Source organism: Gadus morhua, chromosome 4, assembly GCF_902167405.1.
Source record: "Gadus morhua chromosome 4, gadMor3.0, whole genome shotgun sequence".
Taxonomy (NCBI): domain Eukaryota; kingdom Metazoa; phylum Chordata; class Actinopteri; order Gadiformes; family Gadidae; genus Gadus; species Gadus morhua.
In genome coordinates, this window is record NC_044051.1 from 27,991,609 (window position 1) to 28,010,785 (window position 19,177).

General features: G+C 45.6%; 1 protein-coding gene across 6 annotated transcripts in view; it reads right to left on the reverse strand.

The window, feature by feature from the left end:
• Positions 1-19,177, reverse strand: part of LOC115541554 (collagen alpha-1(XVIII) chain) — a 94,670-nt gene that overhangs the window by 46,804 nt on the left and 28,689 nt on the right. For 4 of the 6 annotated variants that reach the window (XM_030353302.1, XM_030353303.1, XM_030353301.1 and 1 more), the window contains exon 1: positions 17,798-18,998. The exons of 1 other annotated variant lie outside the window; for it this stretch is intronic. In XM_030353302.1, the coding sequence (XP_030209162.1) occupies positions 17,798-18,749 (952 nt within the window). In that variant the 5' untranslated portion in view covers positions 18,750-18,998. Of the gene's footprint in view, positions 1-17,797; positions 18,999-19,177 lie in introns of those variants that run through there. One more of the 6 variants, XM_030353304.1, reaches the window with a different exon arrangement.

Here is a 19,177-nt window from a genome sequence, read left to right on the forward strand (position 1 = left end):
GGTGTGATCGTCTAACTTCTTATACCGGCGAAACTTTTGCCTATAGGCTTCAGGCACCAATTCAAATGCCCTAAGCACGGCAGCCTTGACTTTGTCATAGTCAAGACTGTCAGCTGGTGACAACGATGTATATGCCTCCTGGGCTTTCCCAGTAAACACACATTGCAAAAGTAACGGGCAAACATTTTTGGGCCATTTCAAAGTGTCAGCCGTGCGCTCGAACAGAATGAAGTATTTATCAACATCTTTACCATTAAATGGAGGAATCATACGGATGCACTTGTTAACGTCAAAATCAGCTTGTGCACCACTGCCATGTCGTGGGGGAGGGGCCTGGTTTAGCTCTAACTCTTTCAAGCGTATTTCTCGTTTAGTCTGCTCTTCCAATTCCATTTGTTTAAACCTGAACTCCTGCTCTTTAAGCCTGGCTGCTGCCTCCCTCTCACTAGCTTTGTCCTGCAACTCTAGCCGCCGCAGCTCTAGCTCCAATTCCAACCTTCTAATGCTTTGATCAGGGAAGGCCTGTTTTGTTGGCGAAAGGGTCATGCCAGGGTCAGGCAACATGCCTTCCTCAAACAATGCAGTCCATACTTCATGTTTTAACACCTTCTTTGCTTTTGTCCTTGAGACTATGATACTATAATGATCAGCAATAGAAGTCAAATTATCTTTAGTGCATTTATGAAACACCTCAAGAGAAGGCTGCTTAACAAACTTCCAAAATAAACTCCATCCTGAGCTATGGCTACTAACTTATTCGTACTGAAAAATTAGCGCAAGGCGAAAAAGAAACAAGCGCATCAAAAATTGCAAAAGCAATACAGGTTTTAAGGCAAACAGCCACCACCTTAACGCTTGTACAAATACAAATAACGCCCGATGAGACAGACCAGCAATGACAAACACTGCCCAACACAGCATTACCTAAATGGTGTCCTATAAGGAGTGTGCCCAAATTAAGGTCTACCAATGCAAATGACAAACCAGAAACTCAGTAAAAATTACCTATAACTAATACTGAAATAAAGTACCGATATACCTTGCAAACAGAAGATAGACTAATCAATTTAATTAATTAAGGTGGACAAAATAAATCCAAACCTTCAAAATTCCAAATGTGCACACCCACAAAATTTACCAAATTTCAATTAAAGTTAGGGAAAGAGAGAAAAAAATATAATCCCGGACGAGCCCCCATTATGTTACGGCCTCCAAACAACTGAATAAGATACCCAGTGGCTCGAATTGGAGACCCCAACATAAAGGAAGGACACCATGAAATAAGATGTTTTAACGGGTTTTATTAACCAAATGAAACCATAGCTGAAATGCAGTATGAATACTTTACCAAATAAAGAAGTCTGCAAACCAAAAGGGACCTGGGGATGCCGGACAAACTCAGCAAAATGGAGGGGGGACCAGGCCACCCCCTATAGGGACGTCGAGGCTGGCCCCCCTCCCTGCCTGACAAAACCAAATCATAAACTAAGAACTAAACGGAAAAGTAGGACCGCCGGCCATCCCCAGGCCTAGATCAAAGATTACAGAAAGAAAAGGCTATTTAACAACTCGCACTGTGGGACAAAGGTGTTGCCGGGTCTGTGCCAAGCAACTGACTTTGCTGGCGTTATACAGCAGGCTGGTAATTGGGCTGTAGCGATCTCAGATTTGCTGCAGGTGTGTCAGCCTGAGTGCCAGCCTGATGAGAAAGCAAAGACATGGGGTTTAGGCACAGCACAGTGATTGAATGTCTGAGTGAGTGAGTCATGGCCACACGCAACAGAGGGTAAGTGGCCTTTGATCTATTTGACTTGTGAAATAATCTTCAACTAACCCAACTGCTTCTTCTTGAAGAAGTAGTCTTCATCACATCAACTTGATTCTTGATCTTGACTCAAGAGTCAAGTTGACTCTTCATCCAATCAGCATTGCCCCCCTCGCTGGACCACAGCTAGCAAGCCAAGGTCTGGCTAGCATAAGCTTTTAGTTCTGTGGTGATGCACTCAGAAGGCTCCGGTTTTACCACAAGGTGTCATATTGGGCTGCCAACGAGTTACATCACAAGTGGGAGAAACCAGCCAGCTGTATGATAGATAGGTCAACCCTACCCGCCTTCCTGGTGGACTGTCCCAATGGTAATGGCTGATACATCTAGCATCCGTCTTAGTGGACACGTGGTCCATTTGTGATGTCACTAATGAGGGGATTTGAAAAAGGCTCATAATGGCTAATAAACGTCACACCTGGTGGTAAGGGGACGCTTTAGATGAACAAACAGCGATAAGAACACAACACTGCAACATTTTGTGTTATTTGCCTTTTCTTTGGTTGCCAATATGCAGTTGGAAATGCTATCTCACCATCTCATCGGAGTTCCCTTGGCCAAGTCTTCTGGGATTGCAGCCAATTAGATTTGGCAAGGGGACCGAGGCGAGCCAATTTCCCACTGAGTGCAGCTGCTATTGGTTAATCTCACATGACGACAAGGCGGAACCAGCTGTGTCCCCAGCCAGCGAGTTGGCAGACATTTTAACAGATGACACTGTTGATTTCACACAGTCCAGTAAAGGCGCATTTCTAAATGTTCAGTTTAGTCTCTGGATTTCTACTACCCAAATGTTTAATGCAGATGGCAGTTTGTTGGCTTTTCCTGATTTTTTCATATCTCGCTCGTATATTCGTGAAACCACATGCATTCTTGCCAATTGAAGTGCAAAAATCAAATCAATTAAGGTAACCATTGAACACACATTGATAAATGTATTTTACAAACCAATGCTAAGTTCTTCTTGCCATGTGTTCTGAGTCAGGGACGTGGCCATCTGAGTAACCCATTAGCATAGTGTCTCTGTTTTTGTTAATTAGCAATCCCAGACGATCGAGCCCAAAGTACAAAGTAATCCCAGGGATTACTTTGGGGATTTCTCTGTCCATCAAGACATGGAGTTTCCAGAATCTGTGTGGGAGCAGTTAACAAAACATCCTTTAACTAGCTCCAAAACAATAACCCAAGGTATTTACGGCTCAAAAGCGCCTTGCTCAAAGCCAGTGAAATCAAAGCCATGTGACATTTTGATGAACACACAAAACCAATCTCTATACTACTCTTACGTCGTGTTTTCCAACCTCTGAGTCGTCCAACCTTGTCAGATTGCTTGATACATACATGGCCTCGTAGACATACAACTTGGAGAAGGTTTGAAAGGCCTCACCCAGGTCGTGTAGCAAACCACTACTCTCTACAAACCTTAGCCTCATAGCATAATTGCCAAAGTTATATTTTATGGTACAACTAGGCACAGAGAATCAGCAGGGTTAGGAGAGTAGAGTTGGGTTAGATATCAAAATTTGTCAAAAATATGACTAAGGCAATTATGCTACGAGATGGGCGTCGGCAAAATGTCCAAGCCTAGAAAACTGGATTCACGAATAAAAAGGAGAAGATTGGGAACCAACAGTCCTACTGCGGCCCATGAGCAAAGTGTGCATGGTTGGATTCCGATGGTTCAGTGACCTGTTTCAGCAGCCTGTGCCGCTCACATTGACTTCCTGGGGGGTTTGATTGCAGTGTTCTTAGCATCTCTGGGACCCTCGTGAAACCCATCCCTGTAGGGGGACGGGGGTTCACAGGGTTAATCTGCATGTTCATGAAGACCCCCTCATCTCCCAACATGCCCATGCCCCAGATCCACACTGGTTTTGCTAGTCGGGGAGGCTAGGACAAGGGTCAGATCCGACCTCCTTTCGGGTGAACCTTCAGCTAGCATCATATATGTACCGCCCTGTTGCCGCCGGTGATGATACATGGGGGGGCAGGGCAGCGGGGGGTTGGTCAAGGGTCACAACTGATTTACAGCCCCTAGGTCGTTTCCTTGGACACTAGCTGGCCTATTCAGTTCACACGACCGTGGAGGAATCTGAATCTGCGTGCATTTCGCGAACATCTTTCCCACAGGATGTTTAGCGGAAATCAAGTTTTGATCTATTGTTTGTGTGTCTGTGTGTGTATGTTTGTGTGGGTGGGTGAGTGTATGCACATGTGATCGTCAATCATCACTGGTTGTGTGTGTGCGTGTTGCCCTGTCGGGTGTGTGTGTGTTCGTGCATGCAGATGTATGCATGAGTGTGAGAGCGAAAGTTTATCAGCGTGAGAAAAGAGGTAAGGAAGGGATGTATATGAGAAGCGAGGGAGATTGGAGGGAGGGAGGGAGGAGTGACGTGTCAGTCATAGCCATGGGAAAGAGGACCCGGAGGAACACGATCAGGCTTCTAGGCACCAGCCCCCCCCCCCCGCTCCCACACACATACCGACCCATCCACCCAGGGGACCCCACTCCTCTCCCTGGGACTCCCCATAACACCCCGCCCCCCTCGCTCACAGTGGGCAGGAGGGGGTGAGGAGCAGGGAGGGAGTGGAGAGGGGAGGAGAGAGAAGAAGGAGAGGAGAGGGAGGAGGAGAGGAGAGAAGGAGGGGGAGAGAGAGAAGGAGAGAAGAGAGATGGACAAAACAAATAATGTATACATTAATACCGTAGTTAACATAAACATCATTAGTAAAGTATTACTAGACCGTTAGTTAACTGTTTATTGAATGTTAATGCTTAATACCGCATTAGCTAAGGTTATCGAATGGTTAATTAATGTACCTGTTACGGCCTCCAAACAACTGAATAAGATACCCAGTGGCTCGAATTGGAGACCCCAACATAAAGGAAGGACACCATGAAATAAGATGTTTTAACAGGTTTTATTAACCAAATGAAACCATAGCTGAAATGCAGTATGAATACTTCCCCAAATAAAGAAGTCTGCAAACCAAAAGGGACCTGGGGATGCCGGACAAACTCAGCAAAATGGAGGGGGGACCAGGCCACCCCCTATAGGGACGTCGAGGCTGGCCCCCCTCCCTGCCTGACAAAACCAAATCATAAACTAAGAACTAAACGGAAAAGTAGGACCGCCGGCCATCCCCAGGCCTAGATCAAAGATTACAGAAAGAAAAGGCTATTTAACAACTCGCACTGTGGGACAAAGGTGTTGCCGGGTCTGTGCCAAGCAACTGACTTTGCTGGCTTTATACAGCAGGCTGGTAATTGGGCTGTAGCGATCTCAGATTTGCTGCAGGTGTGTCAGCCTGAGTGCCAGCCTGATGAGAAAGCAAAGACATGGGGTTTAGGCCAAGCACAGTGATTGAATGTCTGAGTGAGTGAGTCATGGCCACACGCAACAGTACCCTTATTGTGAAGTGTTACCACCTCTGTTAAACTTGATTGTTAAACTTCATTCATAAACCTAGTTGAAAATTAAACACATCAAACTGAAACTTACTTTCAGCGGTTTGGGATGAGTGATAAATATGCTAGTATAAACCTCTGGGTGCGAAAACTTTTCCTACCAGGTCTTGGGTCCCAATATGACTCAAGTTGGATTCTGAAAAATATATTTCTTTGACGCTGCTTGCAGTCTGGAACACAAACATTGTGTCGCCATGGTGACTGCTGCTAGAGATAGAAAGTGATCGACTGGAAAGCAGAACAAATTGGAGGACAAATTTAAATATGACCAACATTAAATACTAACTACCCACTAAAAGTCCTGGCCAGTGTCTCCCGAAGAGCGCCGTCGGCCGTATGAAACGATAAATTACCTTTTTGTCCAGCAGTTCGAAAGTTTGAGGAAATAAAGGGAGCTGTCCTTTACACTTGTTGCAGCAAATTACCCACATTAGCATAGCCCTCGCCATTGCAACAACCTTTAGCACGTAGAACACCCTCGTTCAGAAACTCACTGCACACAACTGTGATTCACAGGATCAGGTACGCTTTCTTTTGGTCTAGAAAGGGATAAATGAGTGTTGGACCGTGTGAGATAGACATATCCGATATATCCTACATGTAGCCCTTTTGTAGACCACCCTCTAAAACATCACCAACACCAACATTAGCATCTACTGCATTCATACACCATCCCAGAGAGAGAGATATATATATATATATATATATATATATATATATATATATATAGAGAGAGAGAGAGAGAGAGAGAGAGAGAGAGAGAGAGAGAGAGAGAGAGAGAGAGAGAGAGAGAGAGAGAGAGAGAGAGAGAGAGAGAGAGAGATATCAAGACAGAGAAGGGTGGGGTGGGCTTCAGAATCCTCCGTTAGCGAATAGGATGAAACCATCCCAGCTGGGGTCAGACCAGCTGGTTCCTCACCCCTCACCGCCCCCCCCTCCACCCCCACTGCCCCCACCACGAATACCTCCGCACCACCCCTGTGTCCATCCCGTCTCCGGGACCCTGGGCTGAGATGGGTGCTCTGATTGTGGGATAGACGGGGCTCCCCTCCAGGCATGGAGGGGGTGTAGAGGTCATGTGGCACCGCAGGGGGCACTAAGTCACTTCCTCTGTCAGGACGGACGCAGAGAGTCGCTGGGTTGTTTGTCTCTGTTTGGGTCTGGGGTTGTCATGGTGATAGATAATAGCGCCCAACCGCATCGAGACGGACAGATAATGGACAACGGATGGACGGATAGATAAGGCTTTCTAGGGTGACCCAATCCAAACTGAAAGGTTCCATGTTCGAGCCTCAGTTTCCACATTGTACCTGTACGCATCATTGAGCGAGATGACCCCTGACCCCTACCTGCTCCACCTACCAAGACGACCAGTGTTAGGAACGTTACTTTAAAAAAGTAATTAGTTATAGTTACTCACTACTTGTTCCAAAAAGTAAGAGTTAGTAACTGAATTACTCTATAATAAAAGTAACTAGTTACCAGGGAAAGTAACTATTTGCGTTACTGTAAAAAAAAGAGAGTTGCAATATGTGAAAGAATTTGGATTTTTCTGAGCAGTTTTCACTTGGCCTTAATGTGTTAAATGGTTGAACTGCCCATTCAAGGCCCTGATATGCTTCAATCTGAGGCGCCGTCCACACTAACCCGGGTAAATCTACAAACGCATAAATATTTATCAGTTTAGCCCTTCCGTCCACACGGACAATTCCGACACTGAAAACGATGCTTTTCGAAAACGATTGCTGAGGTGGATAAATGTGAAAACGCTGGGTTTGCGTTGTAGTATGGACAGGGTAGACGGAGGCTTTCAGAAACGATGACGTTCGGTTGCCATGACACTGCCACAAGCTTGCGCTCGAGACCGAGACGCTCATCAAAAAAATGGCAGGGGAAATGCAAAAGTTGATCACTCTGTACAAGGTACTAATTTATCTCCAGAAACAACTCGACATATTGGCTCAAACATATTCATATCTCCAACTCCGGAGGCGAGCGCTGTACTTGATGTTCTTCAGTGATGGTAAAAAACCCGAAGACGACAGTTCAAACCGTACTTGGAGTGGCGTTTCTGGACTAGACCGGGTCGAAAATGATGAACCGACCAACTGTATACTACAGAAAATACCAACTTTTCATCGGACTGCTCCGGACTCGCCATTTCTGCTGCTTCATCGAACCTGTTTGGTGTGTGCGTTTGCGTGTGCTTAGCGCATGTGTCCTGGCTTGTGTGTAAAAACACTGGCACCGATTGGCTACCATGAAACATGACTCTGCCTTAGCCAATCATAATCGCTTATCTCGTTGTTAACCCACCCAGTCTCCTGACTAGCAGTTTGTGTTTGGAGCCAAGGATGCGTTCAGATTATGTAGTTTATTCAATCAATTCATAGTAACGCACTGCATTTTTCGTACAGTAACGGTGACGGCGTTGTAACGACGGAAATAGTAATTAGTTAGATTACCCCGTTACTGAAAAAATAACAGCGTTACTTAACGCCGTTCTTTTAAACAGCGTTATTACCAACACTGAAGACGACACATGACCCCTACCTGCTCCCCCTACCAAGATGACCCCTGACTAGGGCTGTGTAAAAAAATCGATACGTCGATATATCGCAATATTTAGTTTGCCGATGTCTGTATCGATTTCCAGATCAAAATATCAATATTTCGAAGAAAAAAACAACATTATTATTATTTATTTTATTTTATACTTTTCGTGATGCGATACAGGACAATACAGGTGAAAGACATGACAGTAGGTGGAGGACATGACAATTTGTGTGTTCACATTTAAGACAGCACAGACGTAGGGACGAGACATGACAGAGACAATTTCTTTTTAAAATGGTTGTAAACGTAAACTACAAACTCCGCTCCAGTAGGTGTCGCATGTGTGGCCGAGTGAGAACTGGAATCGGCTTCAATCCTTCTTCTCATGTTTATGGCTTAGCTACAAACAACATGGCTAACAGCGAGGATAGCATTAGAGCTGGGGCCCTGAACATACCCAGGCTTTCTTGGGAAAACCTGGCTCGACAGAGACGCAACTCGCAATCAGAGTTAAATGGTACCACAACGCTCACTTTAGATTGAATTAGTTGAACCAGGTTTTTCGCTTTAGGTTCAATGCGCGTTCACATAAAAGGGGCGTTTATCGCGTCATTTGACTCACCCTTATGCAAAATAAATCGAGCGAGAGCGATGTATTTCATCCAAGGCGAGCAGTGTATTATTATGAACTCCTACGAGGAATTCAAAGTTCAAATCACAGCCAAGGGGAACACGATTGCCCATAATATGGCTAGGGTGGCGTGCTGGCAAAAAATAGCCGACCGTGTTAATTCGTAAGTGAAAAGATTCTGCATATTGTCTAAAAGATATTATGCATCATCATGCCTTTTACCCCCATAGATGTGGTGCCAGCACGCTCAACATGGGGCCAAGTCAAAAATAAATATAAAAATGTTATTCAATGTGGTAAGTTGTAAGCATCCATTTGAATAATTTCAGGTGAATCTAGCCTATGATTTGGTTTTCCGACTATGGAGGTGATTTTTCTTAACAATTCTCACAGCTATAATTTGTAATTTGAATTTGTAGAATAAAAAATGCCTAGGCCTACATAGCGGTTATATAAGGGATAATGGACAACAAGGCACTTGACTATAGGTGAATGTACGTTGAACGTGCGGGGCCAGCTTCGAACTTGAAACACAGACCCGGAGATCGGCTACTTAAATCAGCGTGCGCAGCTTCCTAGCCCCTCCTCCGACAATGGCGTCACCATTTGTGGGCGTTCCCGTGGACCTCAGCACACTTATCGTACAGGCGTCTCTCCGGAGACAGGTTTTTCGGGACAGAACCAATCCCTTGCTATTGTCTGACGATATTCTTTATGAGAGATACAGATTCTCATCAGAGGGTATTCGTTATTTGATCGTCCTTGTTCGACCGTATGTAGGCAATGCTACACAAATGCTGCGTTCGAGTATTCTCTGCGAACCGACTCGGATCTCGGACCTGACGCCACGCCCACACTTCAAGCATTTTATTTTTTCGCTCGGTCGTTTGAGGAATGGACGCCACCCGGAAAGCTGTTGTCACGGTAGCATTGGCAGAGGACCAGGCGCTCCAAAATAAGTAGGCTATAGGACATCGGCAGAAATACGGACGCAGTAAGGTATTGCAGTAATACGAGTGATTGAAATTGCCATTTAAACCACCAAAATGATCCAAGCACAATGAAAACAGTTCATACTTCAAGTCACATTGGGCGCAGCCATCTTCAATTCTGTCTCGGAATTTTGCTCGGTCACCACTGAGTTCAACCGAGATGGCGAGTTCGCCGTCCGAGGTAAAGGGGCGTGTTTGTGCGTGTCGCTAGGCAACGTCCTCGGACCTCCGAGACGGATGGATAATAAAACGCAGCAGCTGAAAACCTGCTCCCGACCAGGGGCCTGTACTACGAACCTCGATTAGAGGGTTAGCGAGGTATTTTGAGCTCAAAGCCTGGGTTAGCTGTACCATGAAAGTCGATCTCTTTAAGCGTCGCTGTATCACCATGGTCACTTATGCTCGCAACCAAACCTGGTCGGGAGCAGCTTTTCAGCTAGTCTACCCGGAGATCGGCTACTTAAATCGTCGTGCGCAGCTTCCTAGCCCCTCCTCCGACAATGGCGTCACCATTTGTGGGTGTTCCCGTGTAACCTCGGCGCACTTATCGTACAGGCGTCTCTCCGGAGACAGGTTTTTCGGGACAGAACCAATCCCTTGGCATTGTCTGACGATATTCTTTATGAGAGATACAGATTCTCATCAGAGGGTATTCGTTATTTGATCGTCCTTGTTGGACCGTATGTAGGCAATGCTACACAAAGAAGCTGTGCACTTACTGTTGCGCAGTGTGTCTGTGTTTCAAGTTCAAAGGTGGCCCCACGTTCAACGTACATTAACCTTGGATAGTCATGTGCCGTGTTGTCCATTATCCCTTACATAACCGCTATGTCATTGACACAATTAGGCCTAGGCATTTTTTATCCTACAAATTCATATTATACCTGTGAGAATTGTTAAGAAAAATCACCTCCATAGTCGCCCTTGAGTCACAGGCCGACAGAGTCTCCTGAAAGAATCAGGGAAACCTATTATAGGACATTCTTCCCAAAAATTCAACATTTAGAAGAATACGTGACACTTTGTTTTGATAGTTATGTACCTATGATTGGAGATTGATTGTCGGCGGCTCCTCCAAAATAATGTTTGTACCTTCAACTAAAAATGACACAATTAATTAACACTCAATCATTTCACATTTGATTAGCAAGACAATTATTTATGTCCATCTCCAATACATGAATACATACTCATTACAAACGCCTTGGATGTCAAGGCAGTGGGGTCAGAGGACATCCCCCCTTCCATTCCTACCATCATCGGCCGACCTTCGTTATTGGCGAGAGCCAGCTCCTCCGAAGTGGTGAGGGCGGTGGAGTGGTCCCCATCCCAGTCGTATTAATTTGGGTTTTCTTTTTATTTGCTACAGGTAATCAACATGAGATTAAATGTTGGAGCCTAGGCCATTGCAAATCATAGTCTTGATTCACCTGAAATTATTCAAATGGATGCTTACAACTTACCCCATTGAATAATATATTTATATTTATAAAATAGATAATTTTATTTATTTATTTTTGACAATTTTTTCGACAATATGCATAATCTTTTCACTTACGAATTAACGAGGTCGGCTATTTCTGCTAGCTCGCCACCCTAGCCTTATTATGGGCAACCCTGTTCCCCTTTGCTGTGATTTGGACTTTGAATTCCTCGTAGGAATTCATAATAATACAATGCTCGTCTTGGGTGAAATACACCACTCTCCCTCGATTCATTTTGCATAAGGGTGAGTCAAATGACGCGATAAACGCCCCTTTTATGTGAACGTGCATTGAACCTAAAGCAGAAAACCTGGTTCGACTAATTTAATCTAAACTGAGCGTTGTGGTACCATTTAACTCTGATTGCGAGTTGCGTCTCTGTTGAGCCGAAAGCCTGTTATGTTTAGTGAGGTTCGTGGTTTACCCCCCAGGTTTGGTACTTGAGCATAAGTCACCATGGTGATACAGCGACGCTAAAAGAGATCGACTTTCGTGGTCCAACTAACCCAGGCTTTGTGCTCAACATACCTAGCTAACCGTCTAATCGAGCTTCGTAGTACAGGCCCCTGCCCCTTCCCAATACAAATCCGATGTGTGGGTGCACTTTGTAACTTTGTAACTTTGCAACCCATGAGTTGGGTTACATTACGTTTGTTTACAGATGTTGTTAACATACTGAATTTGTTGCATTCATTGTTTTTATAATATTGAATATGCACTTTGTGTCCTTTGTGTCCTCATACAAAAATCTGAAGTCCAAGTAGGCCATTTACCAGCAGTTCAAAGAAAAGTTGATACAGATGTTATCAACATCATATTGACTTTGTTGTATTCATTGTTTGTAAAAAGAATGCTTAATATGCACTATGTCTGTTCATTATATTGAGTGGCAAGACAAGGCATACTTGTTGTGCTGCATATGCACTTTATTTACATAAGTTAATTGACAGAAAAACACGCATGAATTTTTTTATGTTTTCATTGTCAGTGTGTTGTGTCCAGTTAGTGCAATATGGAATTGCATTTGTTATCTTGATGACAGTTTTGAATGAAATTGTTTTGACTCAATTTGTGTATGTTGAATATCGCAATACATCGTGGTATATCACGATACGCGATATATCGTGATATATCGTATCGTGACCAGTGTATCGTGATACGTATCGTATCGCAAAGTCCTTGACGATACCCAGCCCTACCCCTGACCCCTACCTGCTCAAAAGTCCCTTTTGATAAAAGTGTCCTCTAAACTACTTTTCTTTGGGCCAAAGACAAACAATACAGTACATTGACTGTGTCTTTCTCAGGATGGCAAGCCGAATAGTGGGAATCAAACCCCTAACCTCCTTCAACCTTTGGAAGTTTACATCTTTAGAAGGAAAGACCCTCTGATCTCTCTCTCTCTGCATAACCATTTACATTTCAGGCATTTAACTTACAATGAGTACATTTGTCAGAAAAAGGTGAAACAATATATCGCTGTCGGTACAGTAAGGATGTTCATAGAAACCATTGCCAAGCATTAAAGGGTAATTCCGGTGTAAAATGGATTTGGGATATGTTTTGTATGATAACGAGTTGAAACGTTCATTTTGGAGCACAAAAACCGCATATAGACGCTTTCTTCAGTTGGCTGTTTTTAGCTGATTCTATCAAAACGCTATAAGCTTGGAACGAAGGGGGCAGTGGTTGTGGTAAAAACTAAATCGCTATTTTAAACCACTTAAAAGGCTAGAAGTAGCCCGACACTTCTTTGGTAGTATAATAAGGGTCTTAACATATAAAACGAGGCATTGAGAACTTTTTAAGTGTACAGATTGTTTATTAAAAATGACATTTTATACACACAATACCATCAGTAGATCACCCGTCTATGCCATTTTGTTTTCAAGACTCGATAGGTAGATTGACGAACACAGAGATTGTGACAGCCTTCAGCAACACGCAAGCTCTGTGTTCGTCAATCTACTTATCGAGTCTTAAAAACAAAATGGCGTCGACGGGTGATCTACTGATGGTATTGTGTGTATAAAATGTCCCTTTTAATAAACAATCTGTACACTTACAATGTTCTCAATGCCTCGTTTTATATGTTTTAAAAGTTTTTTTTTAATAGGTTTAAAATAGTGATTTCGTTTTTACCATAACCACTGCCCCCATTGTTCCAAGTTTATAGCGTTTTGATAGAATCGGCTAAAAACAGCCAACTGAAGAAAGCGTCTATATGTGTTTTTTGTGCTCCAAAACGAACGTTGCACACCGGCAACACCGAGTTTTTTTTTTTTTTTTTACAGTAATGAAAAACAAATTCAGTAAAAATGAATAATATAATTATAATTAAGAAAATTCAAATGTGTAGAATAGGCCACAGTTCTGCTCTGTGCGGAAGAGAATTGGCGCGCCGAGAATTGGGGCGCTTCCTTACAAGACCGGTAACCATAGCAACGCCGGTAAACAAACCCCGCAAAGCCCAATCCCTACTTGAGCTCCCCGCGCTACGGCCATCCGGAGGCGCACAGAGCTTTTGGCCGTTATATTATGATGTATAAAATGATATTATACTATTATATATAGAACGTTATAAGACGCTGAGAATTGGCGCGCTGCCAGCAGCTGTCACCGAGCGTGAGAGGAGAGTTGACGGAGAAGATGGCGGTTGACCTAGTTTCAAAGTTAATACCGTTTATACCGGTAATACCGGTGTTGACTAGAGCTGTAGCGACGCGTCGATGATGTCGACGTCAAAAATTCGTCGACGTCATATTTCTCCGTCGACGATTTTCAAGGACAATGGACAACAACACAGAGAATACAGTTCGCACTTTGCTGAGTCTGTTGCTTATTTGGATATATGTTTACCGTTTAATGGGAAAGAAGGCTCGTCGCCTTTATTATGTCCGTGGTCGTCGCATGGACTATACGTCATCCAGCTCAGGTTGCGTAGCCGTGCGTGTGCGCGACTGCGCGTGTCGGCTCATTTGCATCTGTACCGTAGCAGCCCGTACCGTAGCAGCACACCTCTCCCAAGTGGCCAAATTGGCCCGGCCTGGCCAGACTGGCCACACTCACACTGGCAGATTTGAGCACGGCTGGCCTTTCATTTTGTATAACAGTGAAACTATTTTGTTTATTTTATTTTGTGTAAAGCAGAAGGTTTTTTGCTGTGCAAAACTGTTGTTAAATAAAGTATATTATTAAGAATTTTTTGGTATTTATTTGAGATACATTATGGTTTTTATTAATCGAGCAACAGAAATAGATAACCATCCAATTAGTCATTAGATTAGTCGACTAATCGATGAAATAATCGCCCGATTAATCGCCCTAGTGTTGACACGAGCGTATTACTCGGAGTGAAAATGTCCACACCGCGGCAACCCTACATACAATAAGTGCATACATTAAGTACGGAGTACGCCAGGACGTACAACATACAATTAGTAGGAGGGGTGGGAGGGGGTGGCTATGCAGATCCTAGGTGAACTCTGGAGGCTTGTGAGCGACTCTGCGGTCCTGACATCGGCAGGGAGCTCGTTCCATCACTGCGGTGCCAAAACAGTGAAGAGTTGGGACTTTGATAACCGTCCTTACCTCACACGCCCTCAACTCCCAGTGCCTCATCACTGGGTCCTGACCGCACCCCCACCCACCCCATCCACCACTCAACCCCCAGGGGGCGTCGGGTTGCCCCCCTGTTGCCCACCCCGCTGGCACCCGATCATGGCATGACGGATGGGTGAGTGGCTGTGACCCTTGACCTCTGTACTGGAGTGTCTCCCACTCGCAACCACAGCCTCCCATTGTGCGTTGTTCCCAGCGTGGTTTGGGGGGCTAGGGGGGAGAGGGGGGAGGGAGGGGAGGGACAATTGTCGCTCTCTTTGTTCTTTTTTATAGTGGATGGCTTTTCCTGCCTTTCAACCACACCAGCAACACTGTTCCACACAGGGCAGCGCACACGCACACACACACACATACACACACACACACACACACACACACACACATAGGTATGCTAATAGAAACACACGCACACAAAAACATAAATGAACACATGTGTGCGTATAAAAAAACACACGTACACACACACACACTCACACACAAACATACATGAACACATATGTGTGCTTATAAACAAACACACATATCTATATAAATGTGCACACATCCACACACACACACGCACACACACACATACATCCCAGAACACATAGGTGTGCAAGTTACACACACACAAACACAAATATATATATAAGTATGCACACATACACACACAAGTGTGCAAGTGACACACACATACCCACACACACACAAACACACACACATACATACATATATGAACACACACACACACGCAAACACACACACCCAGACACACACACACACACACACACACACACACACGCGCGCGCACACACACACACACACACACACACACACACACACACACACACACACACACACACACACACACACACACACACACAGCAGTGCTATCTCATCTCCCCCCCTGCCTCCACACAGCAGCTACTCCTGTGGCGTGGGCATGCGTCGTAGGAGCCCCTCAGATATGCATCGATTCCCTCGGTATGCGTCTGCAGACGCACGCAGAAGGGACCCGCGTTGTGGGAGAGCGAGAGCAGTCACACTGATGCTCGCTCGCCCAGCCCGGCGATGGCAGACAAAGGGAGCTGACTGTTAGCTGAGCATAGCTCAACTCCGACGCATCGCTCGCCCCTTACACACAATGCAGCTCATGGAGAGAGCCCGAGTTATATTAAGGCTGGGCGTGATTTATAGTAGATCTGTGAAAACCGCCTGAGAATAAGTATGGGTGCGTTTTGAAAATGTTTCGGACAAAGGATACAAGGAGAGAGAGCTATAAAATATTCAAAGTCGTTTGTTTGAACTTGTCCATATCTATTATTCGCTCCCAGACATTTTTGCCAGATAAAGCTTCAAAGTATCATAGTCCTGTATATCCTGTAAAGACCCTTTCAATTTTTGTGTCGAATAGAATCTCCACATCTCCCTGTGCAGCATGTTGCTTCCCCTTCCCTGCCTCTCTGGGGGCTGATGCTATGCTAAGGGCTCCCTGGGGGCCCGTAGCAGGTGGTGGTGTCCTGTTGAAGCGTATCTTAATTCACTGGTGTTCTAGTGGTTAGTATTCGGCGCTCTCACCGCCATGGCCTGGGTTCGATTCCCGGTCAGCGAACGTATCTTTTTCTGACAATTATACTTATTGTATGTCGCTTTGGATAAAAGCGCCTGCTAAATGCACTGAATGTTAATGTAAATTAACCATGTCCTTTCCTGGCATGTATTAGTACAACACAGCCCACTCAAGTCAATAAGTGGTTAGCCACTAAACACTGCTTAATTGGAATGTTTTAATGACATTACTGGAAATTCCCCAAAATGCTTTGAAAACCCCATCCACTCACTTATGTGCAAAGAATTAGCTCAATATAACGTAACTGAATATAAAATGTAACATTTCAAATGTCACATTTCCCAAATCCTCTGAGTTAACTCCTACTGCACCAGTGCTGTGTAAGTGAAGTATTGCATGGAGACGGTTGAATGATGTCTCTCCCTTCAGCACACAGGTTCCACTAAGCGGAGAGAATCTCATTCAATATATAGGAAATACAAAGCGATTTATGCTTATAAGAATCGTACACGGAGCCCCTTTAAGTAATAGCATTTTGCTGGGCTGGATAAAACATTGTATAAAAGGCCGTGGAGATATGATATAAATATATATTTAAACAAAGACAGACAACAACAACAAAGAACAGAGCTCCTCTGTTTTACGTACCATCATTGAGAGTTACAACATGGACCAGTGATAATGGTCTCAGTATGCTTCAGTTTGCAGACATGAATGTTTTTTTGATGTTGAACCCTTGGCATCTTGTATAATGTAATCGGTCAAAAGCGATATGTTATAAAGTCATGAGGCTGTGCCTTAGAGAGAAAGAGAGATAGGGTGGAGGCAGGGCCGTCGCACCAAATTCTGGGCCCTGCGTTTGTGCATGAATGCAATGGTCTACTGTTGGGTTTTTGAGCTGAAGTCTGCAATATGTAATTCATTCTCCATTTAGTCAACTTAGAGCGCATTCAACACACACACACCCACCCCCCACACACACAAACATACACACACACACACACACACACACACACACACACACACACACACATACATATACGCCATATTAATATCTTGAACAAATCAACCAACGGGTAAAACATTAGCATTGTGATGGCTCAATAGTCGCCTCTGATCAATAGCAAACAGCCGTGGAGCTGAATCAGTGTTTCATATGTCCAGTGCATCATGCCATCAGTTAAAAGGGAGGTTTGCAAGTTGTTGGCCATGCAAGGGTGCCCAGGAGAAACGAGCAGTGGCAATCAAGCAAAACAATTCAAGAGGTATGAGACGCACTGGGTGTGAAGGAAGTCATTGGGGACCTCGAAAGTGACGTCTTTAAAAAGTGATGAAGCGCGGTGGCGTTGCCGAGAGCATGACTCTGAAGATGTGACATAACGCTGGAAACAAAGCATAAAGTTGGTGACAAAACAGTGGTGGTGACAAGAGCGTAACATTTGAGATGAAGCACAAGAGCCGTGACGGAGAAGAAAACGTTGTGGTCGCTGCGTCACGTGACGCGACCGCTAACACCGGCGACAAAGCGTGAGCGCGGCGACGAAACAAAAGCATGACGTGGCGACGACGGTACAAAAAACATAGGTGAGGCCCTCCGCTCCATCTAAATCATAACAGCCTCTGTGAAACGTGCATCGTGCGTCACTCCGACAGGTCAGTTGGGTCGTTACCTTTCTGCTTATGAACCGACACGCATAGCGGGCAGCCGCCCCCTTCTGGCAGGAGCTCGCAATCCACAGGGAAAAGCCCGTCCTCCAGCTTAGACCAGCAGTTGTCCCGCAGGCGGTGGCAGGAACTGCAGCAGGGGAGGTGGCGCCGCGCGGCCGGGGCGGGGGTTATTTTGTTAGCGGCGGCGGCGGCGGCGAGGTCGCTCCGGCACTCGGGCGCCGCCAGGGGACAAAGGAACCACTCGGAGCCCCGGAAGCAGTCGTCCTTAACCAGCCACTCCCACCGCTTCAAGAACGCCTCCACTTCCTCCACAGAGGTGTGGTTGAAGAAGTTTGGCAGCGAGAAGTGCTTCTGGCGTCGGCAGACCTGCCACTGCGATGGCACCGGGAGGCAGCGCACCACGGGGGCGGGGGTGGCGTTGGGGCTAGCAGCTGAGGTTAGCTTTCGGATGTCGCTAGTGACGTCCCCGGTCGTCGCAGACACGTATTTGGGCGTTGCCGCGCTGCCTTCAATTCTTGATGCTACGCTAGGTTTCGTTATGCTATGTGTCCTATTGCTAGGCGACGTTTTGCTAGGTTTGGCTGCGCTAGCTGTGGCTACGCTAGCTGTACTAATACTGTGTGTTATATTGCGAGCTGTTGTATTGCTTGATGCGGCTAGGCTATGTGTCGTGTTGCTATGTGTTCCATTGCTAGGCTCTGATGAATTCAGACCATTGGTAGTGGAGAGGATGACAGCCGGCTCCAGGCCCGACCCGGACCCAGAGTCCAGCCCGAACCCCGACCCAGAGCCCTCGTGCCCCAAACCCGCCCAACCGTCAGACTTACGGTTTCCAGGCGCGGTAGTGGTCTCTGATGGGGTTTCCGTGGTTACGGGGTCTTCATTCCAGAACCAGGCGTGCGAGCGAGTCACGTACAGAACGGACAGCAGCAACCAAACCCTGAGGGCAGCCATCCTGCTGCTGAGGGTCCGAGGGTCCGACTGATGCCCACCAAAGCTTGACGGAAAGAGGGTCGGACTGATGCCCAACACAGCTGGGGGGGAGGGTCTCCCTGAGATGAACACTGCTCAACAAGCAGTCCTTGTGTTCCCAAAGCCCTGACACCTGCTGTAAGCCCGAGGACCAGCGCTTTAGGTCCTCACAGTCGGCCGAAGGTCCACTCAGTGACGGATGAGAGAGTGGGAGATTCACACACACACAAACACACGCATGCTGGATAACCAACCACCGGAAAGATCCTCCCCTTTTGTGACCCCCCCCTCATCCCTTCACACACACACACACACACACACACACACGCACGCACGCACGCACGCACGCGCAAACACACACACATGCACAGAAACGTAAACACAAACACTGAAATACACTCTGAGGAATA